The sequence below is a fragment of the Poecilia reticulata genome, chromosome 10 (assembly GCF_904066995.2).
Source record: "Poecilia reticulata chromosome 10, P_reticulata-male-v2, whole genome shotgun sequence".
In the NCBI taxonomy this organism is placed as follows: Eukaryota; Metazoa; Chordata; class Actinopteri; order Cyprinodontiformes; family Poeciliidae; genus Poecilia; species Poecilia reticulata.
The window spans coordinates 23,829,622-23,853,979 of record NC_088839.1 but is presented as its reverse complement, the minus strand read 5'-3'; the positions used below and the strand labels follow the sequence as shown (position 1 = coordinate 23,853,979).

The following is a 24,358-nucleotide window of genomic DNA, read 5'->3' as shown; positions in this document are numbered from 1 at the left end:
CTGGACATTTGTCAGGACTCAAGTTCAACCCGGCGGCAGGCATGATCACGGCTCAGTTGTCTGTTTGTGAAATAATACAGTAGCTTACAGAAACGTCAAAGTTAAGAAGTTCAAAGGGAAAGAAAACTTCCCAAATCAATAAAGAACCGGGGAGAACAACCACAATTAAAATACAAAAGGAAGGGTACCGACAATTACGAGCAAATGAATGCCGGTTCCCCAAATGCTGAGGTGGTGATTACTGGCCGTTAAACAGGTGAGTCTCATTAATACCAGCCTGTATCTGTGGGGAAATAAGAGACAAACTATTGTGAATGGCTTGCAAACAAAAAGGGAAAATGACAACAATCTCCAGTATCATGACGGAGATATGTAAAAAGGTTAGAGTGGGATATTATTTTTTAAAAAGTACATCATAAACCCATAGATAGCAACAGTTTGCCAAATGGATCTTGCAATCAGTTTTTTTTTAAAAATCAAACAGTTTGAATAATAAATCACTATGTAACCGAATATTTTAAAAGATATAAAACATGGATAATCAGAGTTAAAAAACACAACAAAACAGACATGTAATCTAAGGAGTTTAAAGAATATTTTGGAAGGTTAAAACAAACAATAAAAATATGAACTAAAATTCAATGACAGAAGCAAGAAGAGCTTTTAACCACCACGTCAGCTGATGATGATGACCTTTCTTTGTAGGAAAAGATCCAACAATTTCTGCAGAAAATCCTACTGGTCTAAAACTAGAAATACAAGTACACAATTTCACAGTATGACCTCTTACTACATTGATGGTTATTACTAATATTTCCAGCTTCTGTGGTTTACAAGAGAAGCTGAATAAAATGATGTATTATTTCTGACTATCGGGAGCATGACGTTTCCATCTTCAGTGAAATTTCACTCTGACTGTCTTCTATTGTGGATTCACACACAAAACGCTGTAAAGCCTTTCAAGGTCTTATTTACTTGACAAATAACTCTGGTCACGTTCCTCCTCCACTTCCATTTGATAGAATAATTTGCCATCAATGGGGCACACCATTCACCTGAGTCTCAGGGATTTCATTAAAACATCAAATGAAAGTGAAATCATGAGCCATGACGGAGGAGAGCCAGTATGGCTAAGCAAAGAAGCATGGCCGGTGTCTACTGCAGGATTAGAGCTCGGCAACAAGTGCTCATGGGGGGCTTTGCATCAAACCCAGGAGCCCATGACAAATGAGGGTGGTTGGGCCTCTGTCTATTACCCTGCACTAAGCCCGGGCCTTTTGGGGAAGTAATGAGGTGCAGATTGGAGCCTCTGCCGCTGGGTTCTTAGCCTGAGTTTCAGTAGAGCAGAAATAATCAGCAGAGACCCGTGTCAAAAGTAGGAAAGCTACACAACTGCTGAGCAACACACAAAAAGACTAAAATAAAGTAAATCAACTAAGCAAATCATTCCCATGACTTATCACATGTTGCCTGCTTGCCACTTAACCTCCCATCCTATGTTTTGACCTCACACCAAAGAAGCCATGACACTGAAAGTGTGTCAGACTGTGTTTTATACAGCAGGTTAGCTGGCCTGAACACCTACAGGACATGACACGTCCCAGAGGACTCCCTCCAGGACTGGCAGGGCATGGAGGCTTTATCAGAGGAATGTGACACTTGTTCTGTCTGGAGCCAAAGGTTCAGAGTACATCAAGGGAGCATCGTCTATGCTCCAGGCCACACCCCCTCTCAGCTCCAGAGAGCAGCAATCTTACTCTACTGGTAAACAGAGCTGCCTCATGGGGCCAAGTGTCACAGTCTAACAAGACACTGATTGGCAAACGGTAAGGAAATTCTCTCTCATGGCATGAGGGCTAAGAAGGCCACTGTCTGGAAGTGACAAAAGTGAGTAGAAGCAAAATATTCTGGACACATTTTGCTCCAAAAAAAGTTGCATTGTTTTGTAGAGATTACCACCCTGATACTTTATGATGCAGTAAAGCATTTTTAATGAGGTGATGAAATAAAACTGAACAGTTGTACATTTAAATGCGTATTTTTCCTGAAACGTATGTTTCCTGGATTTCTATTAATGTTCCTGCATCTGACATGAATTATAGCTTTCAATGATTTGTGAGCTACAATTGAACATTTTTATACGTTAAACATTCTTTTACTGGCTTTTAAAGCTTTAAATGTTCGTGATCTAAAGGCAGGTCTTTAATTAATCCCGAGTTGGGGGAGAAAAAGCCCTACAGGGAAGCATCTTTTACTTATTATGGCTCTTGACTGTAGAACAGACTCCCTGAGGACCTGAGGGCAACTTGGAGGGTTCACAGTTTTACAGGAAAAGGCAAGACAGAGGTAAATTCAAAAATATTCATATCCCTGAGAGATTTTAATAAACCTTTTAATTATACCAACATGTCACCTGTCTGGAATTTTTTTTAATGTTAGTTCTATTCCATAGGACTACATTTTTCACTTTTCTGTCAGCTTTTTCCCTAATTATGACAACAACAAAAAAAAGATCCAAACATCAAAGGTTTCATGTGACTTTCAAACCGAGCTGCACTCTTCTTCTGCAGACTGTGAAACTGCAGAAAACACACACTAAACTGTGCCACCTATCTGCGTTGTATATTAATAACATTATTTGTTTATTTATAACTTTACGCATTATTAGTTTCCCGAAGGAACAATACCTGCATTTTTGTAATATTGCTTTGTATGTTGGATTTAATTTTCCCTTTGGAATTCCCCATTTGTAATAAAACAACATCAAGTAAATAATGAATAACAACGTCCTTATTGGAGTTTTATTGAATTTACTTTTTAAAAATGCACGTAGCTGCAAAGTGATGAAATTATAGCCTGTGTTGGCATCTTGAAGTTTGTTACATTAGGCCCTTAAGCCATGCTAAGCTTGTAAAGCGCCATGTTGCTGATTAGATAATTTCTCTGTGGCAGCCGCGACTCAGTTAATGTAATAACCAACGTATTCTCGGTGCAGAATATATAAGAGCTAGTGCTGCCAAGCACACCTAAAAACACAGCGTCAGTGTTTCTTTTCTGAAAACTGTTCTGTCACACATGAATGCTTCTGCTATTACAGTAATGGAAATCAGTTTGATCACATAAGATGACACATTTACGAAAGTACATGTTATAAAATAGTTCTGTTTGTGAGAGAAGCGCGAAAGTGTCATCAGATCCCAAACTTGATTTTAAAAGTGTTTCTCCAGACAACACATATTAAGAAGTGTTAATTTTCTTTGTTTCTTTGTTTCAACATTGTATTATTCATTATGAAGCATCACTAATTATTTCAAAGAGTGCAATATTCTGTGGCTTCATCCTTTGTCTTTGCTTGATTTGAATCGTTGAGGTGGCAGACGTATTCGCAGAACTCAGGAATGAGACAGGACTGTTACCAGGCACCTTTATTTATTTAAAGTCATTTCCACAGATTTTTTCTCGTTGTAATTAAAAGCCGACGTGGTTCGGCTGTGCTCTGCTTAATTGGCCAAGCAGTTTACAGTGCATTTCATTAGCGGCGGAAAACACACAGGGTGAATAAAGGGAGGTTAAAAGAAGGTGGTGATTAGGAGGGAGTGCTAACACACTGCAAAGGATTTAGGAAGGAAGGCTGAGCATTTTTTTTATTTAATTATATTAATTATTAGGCCTTACCAAAAGTCCCTCTAGCATTAGTTGACCCACTTTTTCAGATACTAAACAGACAAAATAAACCAAATAAATTGGGAACAATAGTGCTTGTTCAAACGTACGAAATGAAATGAAAAAAGTCACTTCTGTGAATTCAAATCTTAAGATGTTGTTGATCACAGTACAATCGTGATCTAGTAAGGGTGGAAATTAAATCCTTATATAATATAAAACAAACAAGTCTGACACAAGAAGAAAGAAGAAAAAAATTTATACTAGTGAAAGTGGTTTTCGCAAAAATGTAACTTAACGGTCGTGTTTACCTGCAAAACAAATGTAGGTGTTTTTCTACTTACAATCAGTCAGCTGCTAAATAGAACTGTCAGCCTTTTATTTGACAATAAGTGTCTCTTGCAGCACTTCTACACAAACCAACCTCGAAGCCAACAGCATGTCTTAGACAAGAGCCATCAGTAAACATATTTTAGTGAAGCTCTCACTTTGAAGACTGAGCTAAATCAGGGTGAAGACTGCAAGAGAAACATGGAACCTGTGTAAATTTCTCTGTCAATTTTTAAACCATAGAGAAAGTATTACAGGCTTGCCTCAGGGCTGCTAAAAAGTGCATCTGCTCTGACCCCGTGTGGGTGGACTAAGCTGGTTTCAGGAAAGGACTCTTTGAGGATGGCGGGCCCAAATCCAAGGACTACAGGCTTCAGTTCGACCAGTAGGTATCAGTTACAAATGAAGATTTGTATTGTTGCTCAAAGAGCCCCGTCCTGGTATGCAAAGAAGGTAAGTAAAGCAATAAGCTGGATTCTCTAAACTATTTTCCTTACATTCAGTATTAGAGCTTCAGGGTAAGTAAACACGAGTCTAGAAATCCAAACTCACTGTGTAAACTCTTGGATAAAGAACGGTTCTTTACTAAAGAAAAACCTGAGCATGAACAACAGGTTACCGCTCTGATCTGATAACGACTAATCGGAGGACAAATTGATAAATGATTGGACAGAGAAACAAGGGCTCAACATGCATAAATACAACAAACTGCTCAACATAGCCCTTAGAGAAACCCAACTGCAGCATTGCTCATTTCCACAAACACAAAGTCTAACCAAAGTAATGCAGCTTAATGACACCTTCCTCCTTGTCACTCAGTGTGGAGACAAGGAAATACTCTGAGTGTGGTATTCAGGGAAATGAAAGGTTAAGCTGAATATCAATACATTGGGTTAAGTCATTAAGCGCGACACAGTGAGATGTATTAGACATGTCCAAGCATTCATCAGGCTTCTGCTAGGTTTCTCATAGCGCCCCATCGAGCCACCTCACTACATCAATATTCTAGTATGCAGAGTCCCACTCCACTCTGCTCTGTATCAACCAGCAGCAAACACACATTTCTACATCTATATGTGTGTGTGTTTGTGTGTGTGATGGTGCATGTGAAAGCAATAGCCTCTGCAGTGAAATAAGGCTCTCTGGGGTCTTGTGCCTCAACTGTAGAGTCTTTCTGGGCCCCCATTACTTCTGACAGATAGAGATCACTAAACTGCTGAACAAACACCCCATTCAGTAATTTGCATACATTACAGTAATGAAAAGAGAAAAATGTATCAATAAAGCCAAATGGAGTGCTTCTGGTAAGTCTTTCTCTGTTTCTTTCTTTCATTATTTTCCTTTGCTATCATTTCAGGCAACAACTTTTAACTAAAAGGTAAGCAAGTGATTCGACAACTTCCTGATTGGCTTTTTGCTCGACAATGATCTAATTTCTTAGGCTTACACAGATTGAAATCAGAAGAAAGGAGAGTAAGCAAACAAAAAGTAGGTACATTGGCTTTTAAAATATGGTTTATCTCTAGAAAATGATCATTTGTACTAAAAAGTGGCTCCTCTACTTCTAATGAACACAAACACTGACTGCCTCATTCATCACAGCCCACATCAGGCAAGACAACAGAGCCTCACTGAACTTTTTCAGGGCTACTCAAGCATCAAATGCATGACTTTTAGCTGGTGTTGTTCCTCCATCTGTCATGCTTCAGGGAGCCAACATCCCTTTTTTCCCATCCCCGGATAAAGTTAAAGAAAGCATCTTTACTTTAATTATTCTACTTCATGTGTATCGATGAAACTGGGAAAAAAATAAAATAAATCTTAAATAAACAGAAGTCCTGTTCCGAGAGTCATTGTTCCAACAGTGCATCATTAAAACTTTCTACAAATAAGCAGGTTTTTCGTTCTGGTTTATGTATTTTAGTTTCGATCCACTGATTTGTTTGAAATTATAAAAAAACAACCAAACCTGCTGGAGATTCTAAGGCTCTGCGTTCTCTCATAAATACTCACAAAAATATAAACTTAGCAATTATTATGTCTTTGCTTAGAAACAGTAAAATTATTTTACAGCTCCTGCAGCAACACACAACTCAGTGGTGTTATTTTACGTCCTTATGTTACAGTTATAAAAGAAAAACTGGACTCAGCTAAAGCAGGTAGGTTAAAACTTTTAAAGAACTACAGCTGTTATCCTTTCCAGACTTACTGCAAATATACTTACTGCTTGTGTTTTTCTAAGGGAAGAAAAAGGACCAAATAGAGATCACTATCACCGGTAAATGTAAAAACTCCCCAATCAACATTGTGTCTGTGCTTTTCTCTTAAATGCATTCATTAAAATACATTATAACTGGCAAAAAAAAAAAAAAAAAAAATCAACTGAATCTAGAACATAATAATTTTGTTGTATTTCTTCCAATAGTAAAGGCAGTAAAAACAGGAAATTACGTTATCTATGTGAAATATCACGAGAGAAGTTACATGGTAATGTTAAAGCAGAGAAATATTCATAGGTTAACATTCTGGAGATGACGATTTCAATCCGTTTCATCTCTGTTCAGCTAAATTCTCAGTAGGCTGAACCACCAATAAAGATATATAAAGCCAGTGCTTGATAGAAGTACCTGTCTGGCTTCAGAGAGTTATCACCAAGCGGAGAGGAAATGATGAGAGGTATTTCTGTCAGTTAAACTTGTTTTGAAATTAACCTGCAATCATGTTTTTTTCTCCACTGAAATGGACACAAAACTGCTAAAGATGGCAGATGTAGCCCACTTTAATTAGCTGAAATTATGTCTGAGAGACACTGGAGCGTAATGAGTTTTGGAATCGTGCCAACAGTCGCAGAGGCAAAAATGAAACATTTTACTTTTCCACAGCAGAAGTAGCATCTACAAAAGCTACATATTAAGCTATGTTTCATGTAGAGGAGCATGGTTACATCTCATCAACTTATAAAACTAGGTATTTCTATCCATTGTTAGTGATTAAAAAAATAAATATCATTTATGATACAGTATCCACCTTCATTTTCAATTAGAATAAACGTCCCAATGAGTCTCGTCTGTAAGAATAAAAGCACCTTTTGAAAATAACTTAACTTTTTAATTTTTTTTTTTTTATTAAGCCCCCATTTCTGTTTGTAAAAGCTTTTTTGGTCTGAAGCAATATTCTAATTTCCAATGTCATGTTTTCATGAGGTGTAAGTGAAAAATCATCATAATTAACAGCAAAATGGCTTTCAAACATCCATCTGTGTGCAATTAATCTATATAATGTGTTTCACTTGGTGATAACGTTCCAAAAATAAATGGGTTTTTCAATAATATTCTAAATTATTGAATGGGTCTGAATACGTCATGAAAATCATGTTTCTTTTGCTTATTCAGATATTAACTGATATGAAAAAACAAAATTAAGTAGTTCTGAAAAAAGTGTTTTGTTGCTTCCTCATACTCATTCTTTAAAAAGTATTTACACTCCCCTCAGCTTTTTCATTCAGCATATTTACAGCAATTAAAAGAAAGGGAAAAAAATTAAGTAAATGTTAAAAATGCGCTGCAAAACATCCCGCTCAAAGCTTTCCTCAAGCTTTAAAGAGTCACAGTAAATGTGGAAAAAAGTGCTCAGATTAAAGCAAAACAACATTAAACATTTGGCCAACACATTTTGAGTAGAGTAACGGCAGTATCATGCTGTGGACGTCTTTATCTTCTGCAGACATTTGAGGGAATTGAGCTAAATTGAAGATAATTCTGAAAAAACAGGTTTCAAAAGTCTTGAGACTGGGTCAGAACTGCACTTGAGTGGTTTAGATCACCGCATATTTATGCGTTACCGTGGCCTAGTCAAAGTAGGGACTGAAATCCAAATTAGACTCCTATTTACAAAAGCTCTCCATCATATCTGACAGTTCAATCAGTGCCTTTTCCAAAGAAGAATGGCCAAAATTAAGCAGATTTAAGTTTGCGGCTGCATTGTGTCCAAGTAATAATAATTAAGGGCTTTTCTTGACCCATAATTATGAAACTAGAATCTGTGGTAGTATTTGCGTAAGAAAAGAAAGAGTAAGCAAAAGACAAGAACCAAAAATATCAGAGACTTTTAAAGTTTTCTTAGCTTTTAAAACCGAAACATTCAGGTGAGATTGGGAGAAGAAGGTGAGCGAGGTTTTCTCAGGTCATGGCCAGTCGGCTTCTCACTGCTAACCTCCAGGGAGGAGCTCCAGACAGTGAAAGAGAGCCATACTGCAGTAAATCTACACTTCCCCATTTCCTCTCGCTCTAGCCCTCCAGTTCTCCAAGGATTCAGGGAATCAATACTGGCATCAGGGGGCAGAGCAGCTTTCCTGCCTGCTAACTCCTGAAGCCACGTGAAAGCCTCGGGTTTGCTCATTCATTTTAATTTCACCACATTAAACGCTTTTTGGGGGATTTAAAGCAGGTTATTTGTGATCTTAGACTATCACTCTTATAGCACTTAGTATCTAAATAAATGCCAGATTAAAGGCAGAAAGTATCGGGTTATGTGTTACCACACCCATACACTTTTTCAACTACTCAAGAGTAGTTTTTTTTTTTTATCATTTTTTATTACGTTAGAAGCCACAAAAAGGATCCTGGAGAGTCTTTTAATGTTTTTACTCTTTCTAATGTAAGGGAATCTAACCTCGGGGTGTTGACATGAGATTTGATTTTCACCATTGATCAAACTTGCAGGTTTGAGGACCTTTTTTCTCAGAGAGGTTGCTGAAGAAAAAAAAAAAAAGCCAGGGACAAGGCTAATTTAATTTTGGGGGGGAGCAGAGATGCTCAGGTTAGAGTGAAGCACTCTGTTATCGAAACGGGAGCGGTGCCACGAGGAAAGATGGTTCTGTGGAGAGGCTTGTGTGGCCGGTCAAGAGATGAAATCAGGGATAGGCGATAAGAGGGTGTGAGGGGGCTAGAAGCCCCTATTAGAGGCCCTCAGGGGACAGGCAGCAGTGGCAGAGTGCAGCAAAAATAGCCATGGGCACGACTTCACTCTTGGGACACAGGAAAGAATGAAGAGGGAGATCTGATCAACATTTCGGAGCAAGGCAGTCGGATCCATTCCCACCACGCTCCCCTGGGTGTCACCCATCAAACCAAGTGACTTAAAGTGCTCGCCGCTGCCGGGCAGAACACAAACACGCACGTTTACGAGCAACGTGGCATGCGACGTTATTCAGTGTGGAGGAAAACAAGCATGCAGAGGTGTGAGAATCACCAGATTAAAAAGGATATGGACATCTTTTCCACAAACTTATCTTGGGGGTCGTTGGTTTTGGGGAAGTTCTCGATATCGTTCTCCAGTCGCTCAATCTGCTTCTCCATTGTGGTCAGACTGCCCTTTAGGATTTCAGCAGACACTGTAAAAAACAAACAAACAGAAAAATAACAATAGATCATTATCAACATTTGGATTTACTGGAAATAATAATAATAATAAAAAAAAGTCCTTCCTCCCCCTAACAAAATCAACACAAACGTCGCATTCAAAGAAAAACCAGCTGCGACCGAGGCAGACTGTGTGTTGCGACAAACTGACTACAGTAAACTCAATTTGTGTGTGGCCTAGAAAGCCTGCATGCGTGCATGCATGTGTGTGTGTGCGTGCGTGCCTGTGTACAGTGTGTAGTTGTGTCTGCTGTGGCTCATTAATCAGTCTGTAATCACTGTTTGCAGAGTAGCTGTGAAATCCACAGTATTCAGATTAGGCCTTTCAAGTAGAAACTTCAAACAGCAAGCAGTGTCTAATGGGATCAGACGGGACAGGAGCATGGATGCAGTCCCAAGTTTAGGTTGCACTTTTAGTTTTATTGATGCACGCAGATGCAATATAAATAACTTTAGAGGCTTTGTCAATGAATTGCGATTCCGGCTAAATTTGGCTCACAGAGCAGTGGATCGAAAACCTTTTGGTTGATTCTTTATAGCCTTGAAAGGAAAATAAACTCCTAAGTGGATTCATATGTTAGGATGAGTAGTTAACAAGAAGCTTGGGCTGATGATGAGAGTGTACGTGAACGATGAAAACACTGATAAAACTCAGTCTTCAATCAAACAAAACTGGTTGAAGAGAATGGTTAGGGTTTCCCAGAATACACGGGTTTGTGTTTTTTCTTAAAACACGACCAACATTTTTCTGAAGCTCAGGGTCTGGACCTAATAAAGGGCAAGAGTTCAGAAGTTTTACAAAATGGTTCACATGAAATGCAAAATGCTGTTTTTTCGTTTGTATTTCAGAAAAAAATTGAAAGCCTCATTCCAGGAATATAATTCGGATAAGCCTAAAACCAACAAATGTGCCTGATTGTGTCAAAGGATATTAGAAAATGTGACTAAATTTCAAAAATGCTGTGCTAGTCCACTTGACCTTCTTTACACTTTATCAAGATATAACCCCCAATGCATTGTTTGTGTTAGATTAACACAGTAATTTATAAAGAACAAAAATAGCACATGGTTTAGACATATGGGGATTCTTTTGTTTATTATAAATTAGTGAGAAAAAATAAGAATTTTGCATTTTTTTTAAAGCTAAAGACTCGGAGCTCATCACCAAAGATAAATCAAATACCAGTTGATATGAAAAAAGCTTGTCAGCCTTTATAAAGGACTTTTTTTACGCCAAATAAGATTGTTCCATTTTAATACTGTTCTTTGTTTCATCATCTTTTGACAAATGACTTACTCACACACACATACACAAAAATAACTTCTGGTTCATATGAATATAATTGTACATGCAAATCCCACAGGGGAGTGAATAATTTTGAGATGAACTGGATGTAAAATGACCAAATACACTTGGATGTAAATGCAGTGGTATTGAGATAAGAGTAAAGAGCCCATCAGACCATTCCTTTATTTGGTCTCAGTTTGTTTTCAGACAGTTAGCTGACAATTGGATCTCAAACCACCTCCGACCAGTCAACTAAACTTCATCCACACACACATTTCTACCAGATCCACATACAGTTCAGCTGTAATTTAGCGTGAGTGAAGCCTGAGCTCTCTGTCATTATTGGACCTTACAGCGAGCTGCCTGGATCGACAGACTGGGAGATCCCCAGCTCCTCCTCCCCAATTCCCGTAGACGCACCTCCTGGGAACGACACTGAGCAAAACACAGTATCACATCGCCCGTTTCTCCACTGATGGGGCCTCTGAGATCCCTATGCTTTGCCAATGTGATCTTAGCTTCACTAATGGTGAAAAGGGGGAAGTGAACGAGCAAGAGAGGCGGGCTGATGATGCAAGAAAAGAGACAATTACATTCACACTGAGCAGCTGGGAGGTCTTTGTCAGGCACTGTGCCTTCTGATAGTAGTATTATAGTAGCTTGAGGCCTGATTGATAGTACTGAGTAATGGTTTGGCTGAAATACTGATTATAGTAACTACTGTAGCCAAGAAATAGTGGCTGAAGCAAAGTACGCCGGGGTTTCAGGGGAGCTGTTAACAGGATCAGAGCACAGCCATGGGACTTCTGCACAGACTATTGTTTACATGGGAGCTGCCCACTGCTGAGACACACTGACACAAATATAGAACATGAACTGCTTACCCTGAACAAATCTGTTTCTTATACACCACAATGTATATGCTCATAGGCTAGTTAATGTTTTTTTTAGAACTACAAGCAGCACGTAGTATCGGTTCATTGTTGAGATAATCACTTGTTTACAAAATCTACCACCAATTCCTTTAGGATATAATTAGTAAATCTACAAAAAAAAATCCTACTTCAATATCCAAGGAGAAAAAAAATATAGCAAGAGTCCCGTGAATGCATATGAGGTGGATCAGAGGAGAAACGGAGGACGGGAGGGGTTGGACATTCTGGTAATGGCTGTGAGGAAGAGCAGCACGGCTCTTTTTAACAGGCACACTTTACGGAAATAACCGCGAGGCTGCATGATGTATGGGGGACAAGAAGGAGAGCAGGGAAGACAAAAGGCAATTTGAAAGACAAGATTCTAACTTAACATATTTATTGATATGAGGTCTGTAACACTAGCTGTTGGCACATTCCTCCTTCCTACAGGGGGGAGGGAAAAAGGGAAAAACGAGATAAAGACAGAGCACATTATGTTTGCAGTGTACCGCTCAAATAAAGTGTCAGAGAAACACACTGCGCAGCTCACAATACCAAATCAACCACAATAATGTGAACATGTCAACTTTCGGTTCGGTAATTTGTGAAAGGGGCAATTTTCTTGTTATTTATAGACAAATAATCCAAGTTTGCCAAGCAAAGTTCTCTTTCAGTGCTGCTTTAGGTTACAAAAAAAAAATTAAGACTTTTTTTCTTTTGTACACATGTAGAGAAAGTCAAATGCTACAAAACTGAATGTCTTTCATAAGTGCATCCAGGACCTTGGAGAAGTGAACACATGAGGTAAGTTTGAGTCGTTATTTGCATAAAAAGCTAAGCCACTACTTCAAGACCAGTACCGTATTTTCCGCACTATAAGGCGCACCTAAAAACCTTCAATTTCCTCAAAAGCCGACAGTGCGCCTTATAATCAGGTGCGCCTTACATATGGACCAATATTGAGCCACAACATGTCTAGCCATAGACATAATAATAAGAGTAGACCCCGCATTGGCTGCTCCGGCGCAGGAAATACGGCGGCCATCTTGGAGCGGTCGTCCCTCCTACTTTGCTCAATCAAAACAGCAGAAGATGCCTCAGCACTGAGGGATGTTGTTGTTCGGATCGATGGACTATTGACGTGAGGGCTCGACAGACAACATTTCACAAGTAAGATGGACATATTATTGTGTATATTTTGTGATTAGAATATTACTTTACTGTATTTATGTCCACCGGCGAGATACCAGCTAATATTAGCTACAGTGCTTGGTGTAATACGGGGTTCAGCCCCGCTATGAAGGCTAACTGAGATTCTGTAAATCTAAAAACATGAATTATTCTCTAACGTTGACTTAGATTATCTGCCACAAGAGCCTATATTAGACATGAAACAATGTAACACATATTATAAAACTTATATTATGTGTTATAACATTCACCAGCAAAGTTTACACAGGTGGTAAAGACTATTATTTATATGTAATTATTTCACTCTGTCAAAAGTAAGATACATCCCAAATCTTCCGTTTTTGTTTTGAAGGTTTCATAAAGACATGATGTGAGGAAGAAGAGGGAGATATCTATAAAGAGAGATGGATTCACTGCAGCACGGATGAATCTCACATCGGATTTTGGACTCAATCTCAGCTGCTGAATCTCTCTGAAGCTAGAACTCATCGGCTGAAAAACATATACATATGTCTACACTTATATCTACACAAATAAATAATGATTAATACCTACCTACCTACCTACCTACCTACCTACCTACCTACCTACCTACCTACCTGTATCCAAAATATATTATTCAGTATTAATCATTATTTGTGTCATTATTAATCATTATTTATTTGTGTTTGTATAGTTATATAAATATGTGTTGATATTACTAAATAATTTATTAAATAAATTATGAATGGCTGTGGGCTTTTTAATATGCTCATCATACATCAATATCAGAATATGTCATTCCTATTCTATTGTTATAGCCACTAAGCATATTTAAATATGCTAAACTATGTATTAAAAACAAACTTAAATAATACAATTGTTTATAAATGTAGCTTTGATAGATGTTTGAATATGGTTTCCAGTAACAAAAAAGCGTGTTATGATCGATTAAATGCGCTGATACGTCATTGTTACGTATCAGCGTAACAATGACTCCACTCACATAACGCTGAGTGAAGTCCCACTCGGCTGGGAGTAGTGATGGACTCTGACCTGAACCTTCAGAGCCACATTAAGACAGTCACAAAGTCGGCCTTCTATCACCTGAAGAACATCTCTAGGATTAGAGGACTTATGTCTCAGCGCGATCTAGAGAAACTCATCCATGCGTTTATTTTTAGCCGCATTGATTACTGCAACAGCGTCTTCACAGGTCTGAATAATAAATCAATCAAACAGCTGCAGCTGATGCAGAATGCTGCTGCTCGGGTTCTCACTAAAACCAGGAAGATAGAGCACATAACACCAGTTTTAAAGTCCCTACACTGGCTCCCTGTAGCTCAGAGAATAGACTTTAAAATACTGCTGTTAGTTTATAAATCACTGAACGGTTTAGCACCACAATAACTTAAAGATCTGTTATTGTTGTACCAACCGTCTAGACCCCTCAGATCTTCTGGTTCTGGTCTGCTCTGCATCCCCAGACCCAGAACCAGACGAGGAGAAGCAGCATTCAGTTTCTACGCACCACAGATTTGGAACAAACTTCCAGAAAACTGTAAAACAGCTGAAACACTGGGTGCTTTAAATCTGTTTAGAGTTGCTTATGGCTAAATTAGGGTTAGACTGCGGGTTTTGATGTCTTCCATGTTTTTATGTGTTTAATGTTTTTAATTTTTTATTTCTTTTCTACGTTTTAATGATGTAAAGCCCCCCGGAAAACGTCCCAGTTAAACGACGTTTAACTAAAGTTCTACGGGGTTTAGAGTCCCAGTTGACGGAGTTTCAACTAAAAACCTAGAGGTTGGAGTCCTTGTCAAATGGTGTTTTTGACTAAAGTCCCTGAGGTTTAGAATCCCAGTTAAACGGCGTTTAACTGAAGTCCTGAAGGGGGGCGGGTTTTAATGTTTTTTTTTTTTAATCTCTCTCTTTCTCAACGTTTATTTAATGTCACATGCTGTTTTTATTTTAATTATGTACAGCACTTTGAAATGCCTTGCTGCTGAAATGTGTTATACAAATAAAATTTGATTGATTGATTGATGGAGCGGTGTACCGCTCCAAGTTGGCCGCCCTAAATCTCGTCAGCGACAATAGGCGAAAGCGGTCCATGAGGGGTCTATTCTTATATTATGTCTTTGGGTAGATAGGTCAGTCAAACTTTATTAACAAACCAGCGTTCTGACAACTATCCCAGCATGCACCGCACGCTTCTTCTTCTACGGGTGAAAATGAAGTCGGCGGCTGCTTACCGTAGTTGCTAGACCCATAGACATAAATGGTCTGCAGGTCCTTTAGCACCACATTCTCCACGAACATGCTGTGCTCGAACGGAGAAGGGTGCAGGGTTGGGGTATCCAAAGTGCGGTCCGGGGGCTATTTGTGGCCCTCAGAATGATTTTGTGTGGTCCTGGTAACAATTCAAGTTGGGCCATGGATGCAACTTGTGCTTTTATTTTATTTATACAGGAACACACCATGGCTTTTACAGCAGACCTTTACTCCAAAATACACTCAGATCGACTAACCATTATCTTTCTCCTTTACAAGCATTTTCAACAAAAGAATAATGCGTATCATGATCTTAATGCTCAGAGTTTACTAAAGAAAGTGTCTTTACTTGCAAAACAGAAGGCGGTTCACTCAAGAAAGGTTAAAAATTGTACACCTTTATTTTAATATTGGAAACATGTTCAATCCCATTTATGTTTGACCTTCACAATGATTTACAGAAAAATTTTTGACCTTTGACCTTCACAATGATTTACAGAAAAATTTTTTTTTTTTGCATTTTGCATTTATTTGAAATAGATATGGCACAATTTGTCAATTTGCAAGTAGTAAAAAAAAAAAATCTGAATTTCACAAATCTATTTCATTTCAACTAAATTGTTCCCAGTACACAAAATTTGTTGACACCACTGCCTTTTAGATTTACATGTTCATCATAAGGGCAGCATTAAAGTTATCTCACTGAAACAATCTGCCACTAGCTATACCTAAAGTGAATAAGTGAATGCACTTCTATTGAGTAATCTTCTAACTCGCTTGATTTGTGGGTAAAAATCTGCACAAGCAATTCACTTCAGCACTTTGACAACATGGTGGGTCTTGGTGGAGTTGTTGCACATGAACTCTATTAAGGACAGCTGTGTTGCGCTCTAACTACACAGTGGGCACCGGAGGTGATAGCACCCACTCAAGACAGTGTTTGTGATTCCACCAGATGTACAACAGCAGGTTTCAGAGATGTCCCGGAAAAAAAAAAAATAGACTGGTATATGTGTATTTATTTATTTATTTTCTGAAAGCGATGTCAACCTCATGGCGGAGGAAGAAACGGTGCAGGGGTTGTAAGAAAACTTTGTCGCAGATGAAATGCTACAGATCTGTGGCCCGGCGGAAACCCTGGGGTTAGAAGCAATCTCGGCCCAGCGTGACGCCTCCCTCCTTAAGCCTCTCCTCTCACGGCCCTTTTCGCATATGCAACACAGTAAGCGAGGGAGCAAACCTGGGAGACTTTTTAGGGTCTGTGCATCAAATGACGTAAAATTGGAAGACAAATTTTATCTCACAGGAATACCAGTTTTAGTTCTGTTTTTTTGGGGGGGGGTTTTTTTCTTGGTGGTATCTAAAAATGAATTGGAGATGAAGTGGAAAGCGGATTACTTCGCAGGAGAGGTGGAAAACGTGAAGAAAAACAAAAATCTGTGCTCCTCATCCCCCTAAGCCTCTCAAGTTGCAGCAGCCAGAGTGATACTGTTGCTGTGGCACAGCAGTCACATTGTTCTTTCTGATTATCTCGGATCATGTGACGTTACAAACAGCAGGCAGGAGAAAGTGGCAAATTAGAAAATGTAATGGACAGCATAAACAAAGAGATGGGGGGAGTGCCAGTGTAATCTATAAACATTACGGTTCAGTGTTCAGATATCAGACGACTGGCGTCTTCTTGCTCCGTTATAAATAAGTAAATAGTTTCAGTTATTCATCAAATTCTAAATATTTATGTTACGTTGAATTATTTATTATTACACAGATATTTAAGAGATAGCGATTGCATCATGATAGAAAATAAACAATTTGCATAAGCACAGCTGCAATCACTGTGAATGTTTTGATAGTTGCGTGAAAGTAACAGTAAATCTTTTATTATTTTGCTCTATTTTCTTCTTTCACTTATCATCAAGCTGGAATTTTAATGTACCACAGATATGAACATTAAGACAGTTTTGTGAGTCTGATTAAACTGGTGATAACTCCCCATCCATCCAACAGCGGCCCTAAAGTAAAGTAGCGTTTCATGTAACTCTTATGATCTAATGTCAGGACATAAATAATAAAACAAATTTAAAATGATATCTCTTACTATTAAGTATTTTTCATGATTGTGTACAACATACCGTATTTTCCGCACTATAAGGCGCACCGCAATTATAAGGCGCATAGAATAGATGCTACAGTTCGGGTTGCCACCCGTCCCGTACAAATGTGGATGTATAATAATAAAGAAGTGGTCCCGAGTACTTTATACAGTAGACTGCCCCAGTCATTGTTTCACTCACGGTGTTGGTGTTGTGATATTGTGCCCAACTGCTTTCTGGGTAACACAGACCAACAGACACGCTGCCGCCGCAGTCTCCGTCTCCCCCGCAACCCCCCCCCCACCCCCCTCCTCGGTCGGCGAGGAGAGCCTTCCGCGACTGGGCCAGGGTGTGGCCGGACGATGGTCACCCTTTCCAGTTCGTGCACAGCATGTTCGTGGAGAATGTGGTGCTAAATGACCTGCAGACGACCTGATTATCAGGTCCATAGGTAGATAGGTCAGTCAAACTTTATTAACAAACCAGCATTCTGACAACTATCCCAGGATGCACCACGCGCTTCTTCTTCTACGGGCAAAATGAAATCGGCTGCTGCTTACCGTAGTTGCTAAACCTGTTGTGGCTCAATATTGGTCCATATATAAGGCGCACTGTCGGCTTTTGAGGAAATTGAAGGTTTTTAGGTGCGCCTTATAGTGCGGAAAATACGGTACTTATTAAGATATATGTAAATGAGGCGGTGCATGGTGGCGCAGTACCGTAATTTCCAACTACTTTGTGTTGGTCTACCCAATAAAATCCAAATAAATCAAACTTTGTCAGTACATCCTGACTCAATGTGGAAAAATATTAATATTTTTGCAAGGGACTCGATTCGAACCCTGTAAAACTAAACAAATTACTTCAGTACCGACTTGATGAGAATAAAACACGACATCATTTTGAAATTATATCATGTGAATGGATGTATGGGGAAGACCAAAAGAACAAGCAAGAAAGGAGGAAAAGAAAAAGGTTCCTGTACCTCACCCTCTGGAGGGAGGACTTGTTTACAATGGGGGTCATGTCTGTGAGACTTTATTGCTTTTGGCAGCCATCAAAGCTACAGCCCAGTGCCAGATCTCTGGAGGAATTACAAATGGAGTCAATTACAATATATTTTGATGCATGGGAAAGTTTAGACATTGACCTGGGGTGATGACAATTCCCCAGAAAGTGCTGAGGAAATCAGTCAGGATGATGTGCTGGTGCCCAATGCGAGTCTCTGCCCTCTGCAATAAAAAAAGGGAGCGAGGGACCCACAGAGGTGCGATGGTTTACTTCCTCTCTACTGACAGCCATCCATCCAAAAACCTGTTGTACTCCTGGGCATCGTCATTTCTCTTTGTTAAGAGAAATGACAGCTGGTGTTGCTGTGATATGTTTACATGAAGCGTCACGTGAGAAACAAAATGCAGCTCGAGTTTGGAGTGCGGACTCCTAAAATATCAGGCGTGATATAGACATTTTTGCAGTGACACTCACACCCCTTTGGATTTTTTTCCCACATTTTGTCATGTTATAAACATAATCATCAGAGTATTTTATAAGGATTTCTAATTAAATTAAAAAATAAATGATCACAAAGGGAAATGCATGCGTCTGTAACTCATGTAATCATAGTATCTTCCGAGAAGATACTATGGGGTCTTCGTGGATGGTGGACTCTGGTAACAGTCAGTCTCGCAATGAATCTGAAGAGGCCTCTGACTGAAGACTGTTGCCATATGATCTCATGACTGTCATGACATGCTAAAATCTCAATTTCTGGGCAGCACATTGATTCCAGACTAAGACCGTGCTTAATCTGGATAATAAAATCTCAATAAAATACACCGAATCTTGTGGTTGAAATATTTAAAAAATGGTAAATATGACAGAGTCCTTTCGGGTTAACCCTGTCTGAGGAGTCAGTCATCTTCCATCTTCATTCATGTTGAAACCACTCAATATTTTTGGTGATGAACATATCGACTCTGAATGATTAATTTCAAGGTACATTAACCGTAGCTTAGTTCTTCTAAAAGGAAACTTCCTAATACGTTGGACAAACCTAAGTTAAATATATTCTAAATAATAACTCTGGCCCATCTTATTGTTGAAACCACACTCCTTTGTCAATAAAAGTGAATGAACATTTTACAGATTAAAATAAAAGACGATGTTAACTGGACAATAACATAAAATCCTTCAAAGATTTCTCCACTCAGGAGATCACAGCAGCAGATTAAAACTTGTTTGAGGGGTGTGGCAGTCATAATAGACTTCAGCGGTTAACTCCAGCCACTTACTTCATTCGCAACTTCAAAGTCATTCCTTATCGCATACGTTTGAGACAATTTCACCTCACGCTTTTATGTTTCACTTGACATTTCTATATCCAACAAGTCCAAAACCTCACTTGGCTTATCGACTGGTCTGACATCTGCAAAGTACCTGGTAAGAAAAAAAAAAAAAAAAGCCTAACAGAAGCGCTTTTACACAGCTACATTCTTTGATTAGGTCTCAGTGTGCTTGAGCTGAAGGCGTCTCTGAAAATTGCCTTATGATTTACCATTATACAAATCCAGCTCGGATCTAACACATTTAACATTTTAAGTATGACAGAACTTCAATTAATATGCGGTACAAGCACGCGGCAGCAATTACCCGGGTGTAAGCCCATGGGTGCTCACACAAAGATGAACGCCCACAATGAGATATCCAAAGTATCACACAAAGAGTTTTTTTCTCATTGTAGGACATGCTCAATTTAATCTGACACACATGAGATTTCCATGTTGGGTATGCATGATTTTTATTGATCCCGAAGGTTTCTACCTTAATGTCTTCCTTATCATTAACGTGATGATATATAGAAACACAAAAAAATGGTTAGTATGAGTAAAAACCACATGAGAAAATGAAGAGGGAGGAACAGCTTTTACATAAAGGGAAAATACTATTTTTTGCATAAAAAGATAAGAAAAAATCTGCAGAATTTTTGTAATTATGGAATATGCAATACAAATGACAAGATGATAAAATTGAGTCTGATTGAAGGGAAAAAGAGAAGCTCTTCAATTTCTGATATTTACTTGATAAAAGTATGATTTAGGGAAAAACATAATGCACTTTTATACAGTGCTTTCCACATATTGGCAATAAAATAAATGTATCCAGTAATGAAGTATAATTTCACACTGAAAGTTGTAGAAAAATCCAACTTTTAATTTGAGAAAATACATATCTCAAGGTCAATTTAACTTACTGCATTCCATAAAAAAATAAAAGAAATTAAACGCTTTGAAACTCAAATAATTTCCCTTACAGAGCTGTTGTGGGTGAAAATCACTGAGTAAAAAGGATATCCTGTAGCAGTCTGTACTGCGGCAGTTCTGATTAAGCCTCTGAGACATGTTGTCGTTATATAACTGTCTCAAAGAAAATGCTGAGAGTCTGTCACTTTAATTTATATAAAATATAAATACAACTTATATATTACTCATATTCTGTGTATCAATTTCAGAGTGAGGAAGTATGGTACTACAATACCAATACCAAGGCATTTTGTAAATATTTACAAGAAGTTCCAATAGGTGTGGAGCGACCTGTAGATTTAATTACATGCTATGTATGTAATTATGAGGACAATAAAATGAGAGCAGCATTGTTTGTTGCAGAGTCTTACGATAGCATAGCGTTAGCTAACTACAACAGACACCTTCTATCAAGTAAAATCCCCTGATGCTAAACATCTGATGCACCTATTTGCAAGATTTCAAAATAAATGTGTAAATAAGTTATTGTACTCACAAGATTATTATGATTGTATTATTTACTAAATTTGGCACATAGCTGGAAAAAATATCTCTGAAGTCTCCTTTATGATTAACAACATGAATTAATAGACTGTAAGAATCGTGAGACAATTGTAAATAAAGCCAAATGCAGTCACTGATATAGAAACATACATAATGGTGTATACAGTTGTATGTAATGCAATTAAAAGCCATTACATAAAACTTTAAAAGCTTTTCTTTGAATACGTGACTTAGATTTTTTTGGTATATTTTTAATCTGAAAAGATAAAAGTCTAATCTTCAATCAACAACAAAATCAAGGCCACCTGATTCAGAGCAGGAGAAGAAAAGTGAGTCCTTAAACGTCTCCAAAAGTCTCTTTACTTTTGAAATTAGTTTTTTTTAAACAAAGCGACTGCTTTAGATTTCTTTCCTGGTCCTTCATCTTTTGGCTTTCAGGTCCTTTTCACTCAACATTCTTCCTCCTCTTTCTGTCATCTGGCTCTCTCTGTTCCCATTTGCAGCGCAAGAGCTCCCTCTGTAAGTGATTCTACATATCTATATTTAAGGGAATCATATTGAAATGTATCCAGCTGTTAATACAAAACCAAAAAAAACAAAAAAATCCTGGTCTGAGATCTTTCTGAACGAAAAAATAAAAATAAAAAATGCTATGGAGTAACGCATCATTGCTCATGTATCAGGTCAACTTTAATTAAAAGCTTGCATGTCATTCATGATTCACAGTCAAATATCAGTGCAGGATATTCTGCGGCTGATATATCTGCTGACTAAAGACTTACAAATATCCCTGTTGAAATTCTCACGTAGCATACCTTCAGAAACGGGGCTCTGATGCTCACCGTCTGCACATGTGGTGCTGTATGATTCACAAGGAGAGTGAGAGGGTGGCTGATGACTCACAGACTGTTTGTCTCCCTCTTTTCCTTTTCCAGATGAAGCAGCGTGTGGGGGATTTTTCTTCCATGAATGACCACATGAGGTTCAATTAAAATCAACACTACCTAATACAACACGCTTCTGTGCTAAGAAGCAGTTTGTGGGTTTTATTCAGCATTTGTAATGGAGGCATCTGGGTGAAAGTGCTGCTTTTCCAGTGCAAAAGAGAGAGAACAAACTGCTTAAAGATGTTTATTGCCGTCAAGACAAACAGAGGTTTTGTCAAGCTTGCCGCCTGAAAATGAGGAGCCAAGTTTGAAGCGAAAAATATCACTTTAAAAGGAAGAAGAGACTAAAATCGGACAACATTCAATGGTCTGAAAGAAATGTGGCAATTCCACAAGCCAGATGAAGTACTGAGATAAAAATTATGATCAGATATTAAACCAAAGAAAAAAAAATCCTTCATAAAAAATATTTTTATGAATATTTTCTGTAATATTGCTTCTAGAGATCAAGCTAAGTTCAACACAGAAAGTGTGTCAAAACAAAAATCATTTTCAGACATGTACTAAATTCAATTCTGTTTACTTAGAGCCAATGTAACAGAAGTATCTTCATCAGTTTCTTACAGTAAAACTTTAGTATATCTAAGGATTACCTGTTTTTAGATGCCTGTGCAAGTGCAGAAAATACTCTGTGCACATTTCATGTTTGCCATCCACGCACATTTGTAGAGCAAGGTGGCTTATAATAAAAAAAAAAAGTCCTTATGCAGTCAAAGTGTTCTCACAGCAGCATCTCATATCACCATAGCAGTTCTTATAAGTGCACCAAGCGTGCAGAGGTTGTGCAGAGGGAGTAGATGAATGCAGCTGAAGATATCAATTTTCTGCAAGTTTAAGCTTATTGAGCAGTCAGTGTTATACTCTTGAGAATTTAATTGCACTTCTGGAACACGGCTGTTTCTTTGAGGAAAATGTAATAGTTTCCTCACCTGAGGAAACCTTTGACACATTGTCACCGTGTGTTTTCCACAAGAGGAACTGCATAACATTTTTAACTATTATTTTCGTACTTACATGGGCACAACGTGTTTGCCATTTGGCTAGAAAGATAAGTTTTTACCTGAATCAAATGTTGCCATGTGGAAAGGAGTAATTCTAGTTATATATAACCAATTATTGGTTGATTATTTAGCTCAGACACTGATAAAACAAACATGCTAATTGTTCTACATGAACTAAAAGACCAAATTTGTTTTATTTATGACCAAATTTGATATACTTTATTTATTATATAAATACATGGTTTTTGCACTGTCCCTCATAAAAACATACCAAGCAGATAATAAGGTGAATACAATTTTTCCTTTAAACAAACAAAATGTTCTTGTATAGTTTGGGCATTAATAAAACTGCTGCATTTCACTCATTCAATTTATTATGTCTTGCTACAAATGTCTAAGAAAGGTTATATGTTAAAATATGTAAATTATGTACGAACTAATTAAATACACAAGAATGAAATGAAAGCACTTGTGCTCAGAAATCGCGTTGAGGGCTTCAGCAGTGAGGACTGAGCTACCATACCAATAGTTTCGACCAGTACGAGGCGGCAACGTTTTAAATTCTCAAACTGTTGCTCAGCCCATTTGCTGCCACCACCGTCTCTGATTATTGATGACTTTTTAATGGAAATCACACAGTCCCTGGTGGAGGAAAGACAGCCAGGCTCTTTTTGATTGGTTTCAAGATGAACATTCATACTGAAGTGGCATCTGTCAAACAGTAGGTCACATCCATTTGGCATTCTGGTTTTATCTTTTAGTGTTGATGAGCGTTGTTACCCAACAACGGAGGCAGACAAGAGGACAGCTGAGGTGAAAAATACAGTAACTGGCTGAAGGAGGAGAAGGTGGGAACAACGTATTTGGCAACAAGAATACATTTTGAATTATTCAGTTAAGAGTACAGTCCTTAATCAAAATTCAAAGATGTCTGAAGGACGGATTTTCACTTGAACTTAGAAAGCATTCATGAGGACAGAGTCACTAAACTTTTGGGTCGGACATGTTGGTGCATTAATGAGGTAATATTGCTGTACCTTGTTCATAATGTATATTTTTTTGCTGCCGTTTCAGAGGTGATTTCTATAGTTTTGTTTCTCTCCTAGATGAAGTCACTAAAACAGCTACTACTGCTCCTAATTCTCTCCTTCTTGACTAGTCTTTCTGTGCATTTGTGGGTTTGCTCTGTCATCCAATCCATCATGTTCAGACAAAGCCTGGTTTCCTCCTGGTAGAAGAGAGTCATTTCTTCCCACTGTTGCAAAATGCTTGCTCAGTACAAGAGACTGTAGTAAACTCAGTGACTTGATGCAGAAGGCTGGGGTTAATTAAGTAGAAAACATTTTCTACTAATCAAACTAAGTTTGATGTCATTGCAATGCAATTAGGATAAAGTTGTATGTATGTAGTTTTATGTCAATCTGTCCATATTATCAGATTAATTTGATTTTATAT

The 24,358-nt window shown here is 38.2% G+C and overlaps 1 protein-coding gene across 8 annotated transcripts in view; it reads right to left on the bottom strand.

The window, feature by feature from the left end:
* Positions 1 to 24,358, bottom strand: part of diaph2 (diaphanous-related formin 2) — a 456,529-nt gene that overhangs the window by 129,232 nt on the left and 302,939 nt on the right. For all 8 annotated transcript variants that reach the window (XM_081611702.1, XM_081611700.1, XM_081611701.1 and 5 more), the window contains one exon: positions 9,262 to 9,385. In XM_081611702.1, the coding sequence (XP_081467828.1) occupies positions 9,262 to 9,385 (124 nt within the window). The remainder of the gene's footprint in view (positions 1 to 9,261; positions 9,386 to 24,358) is intronic.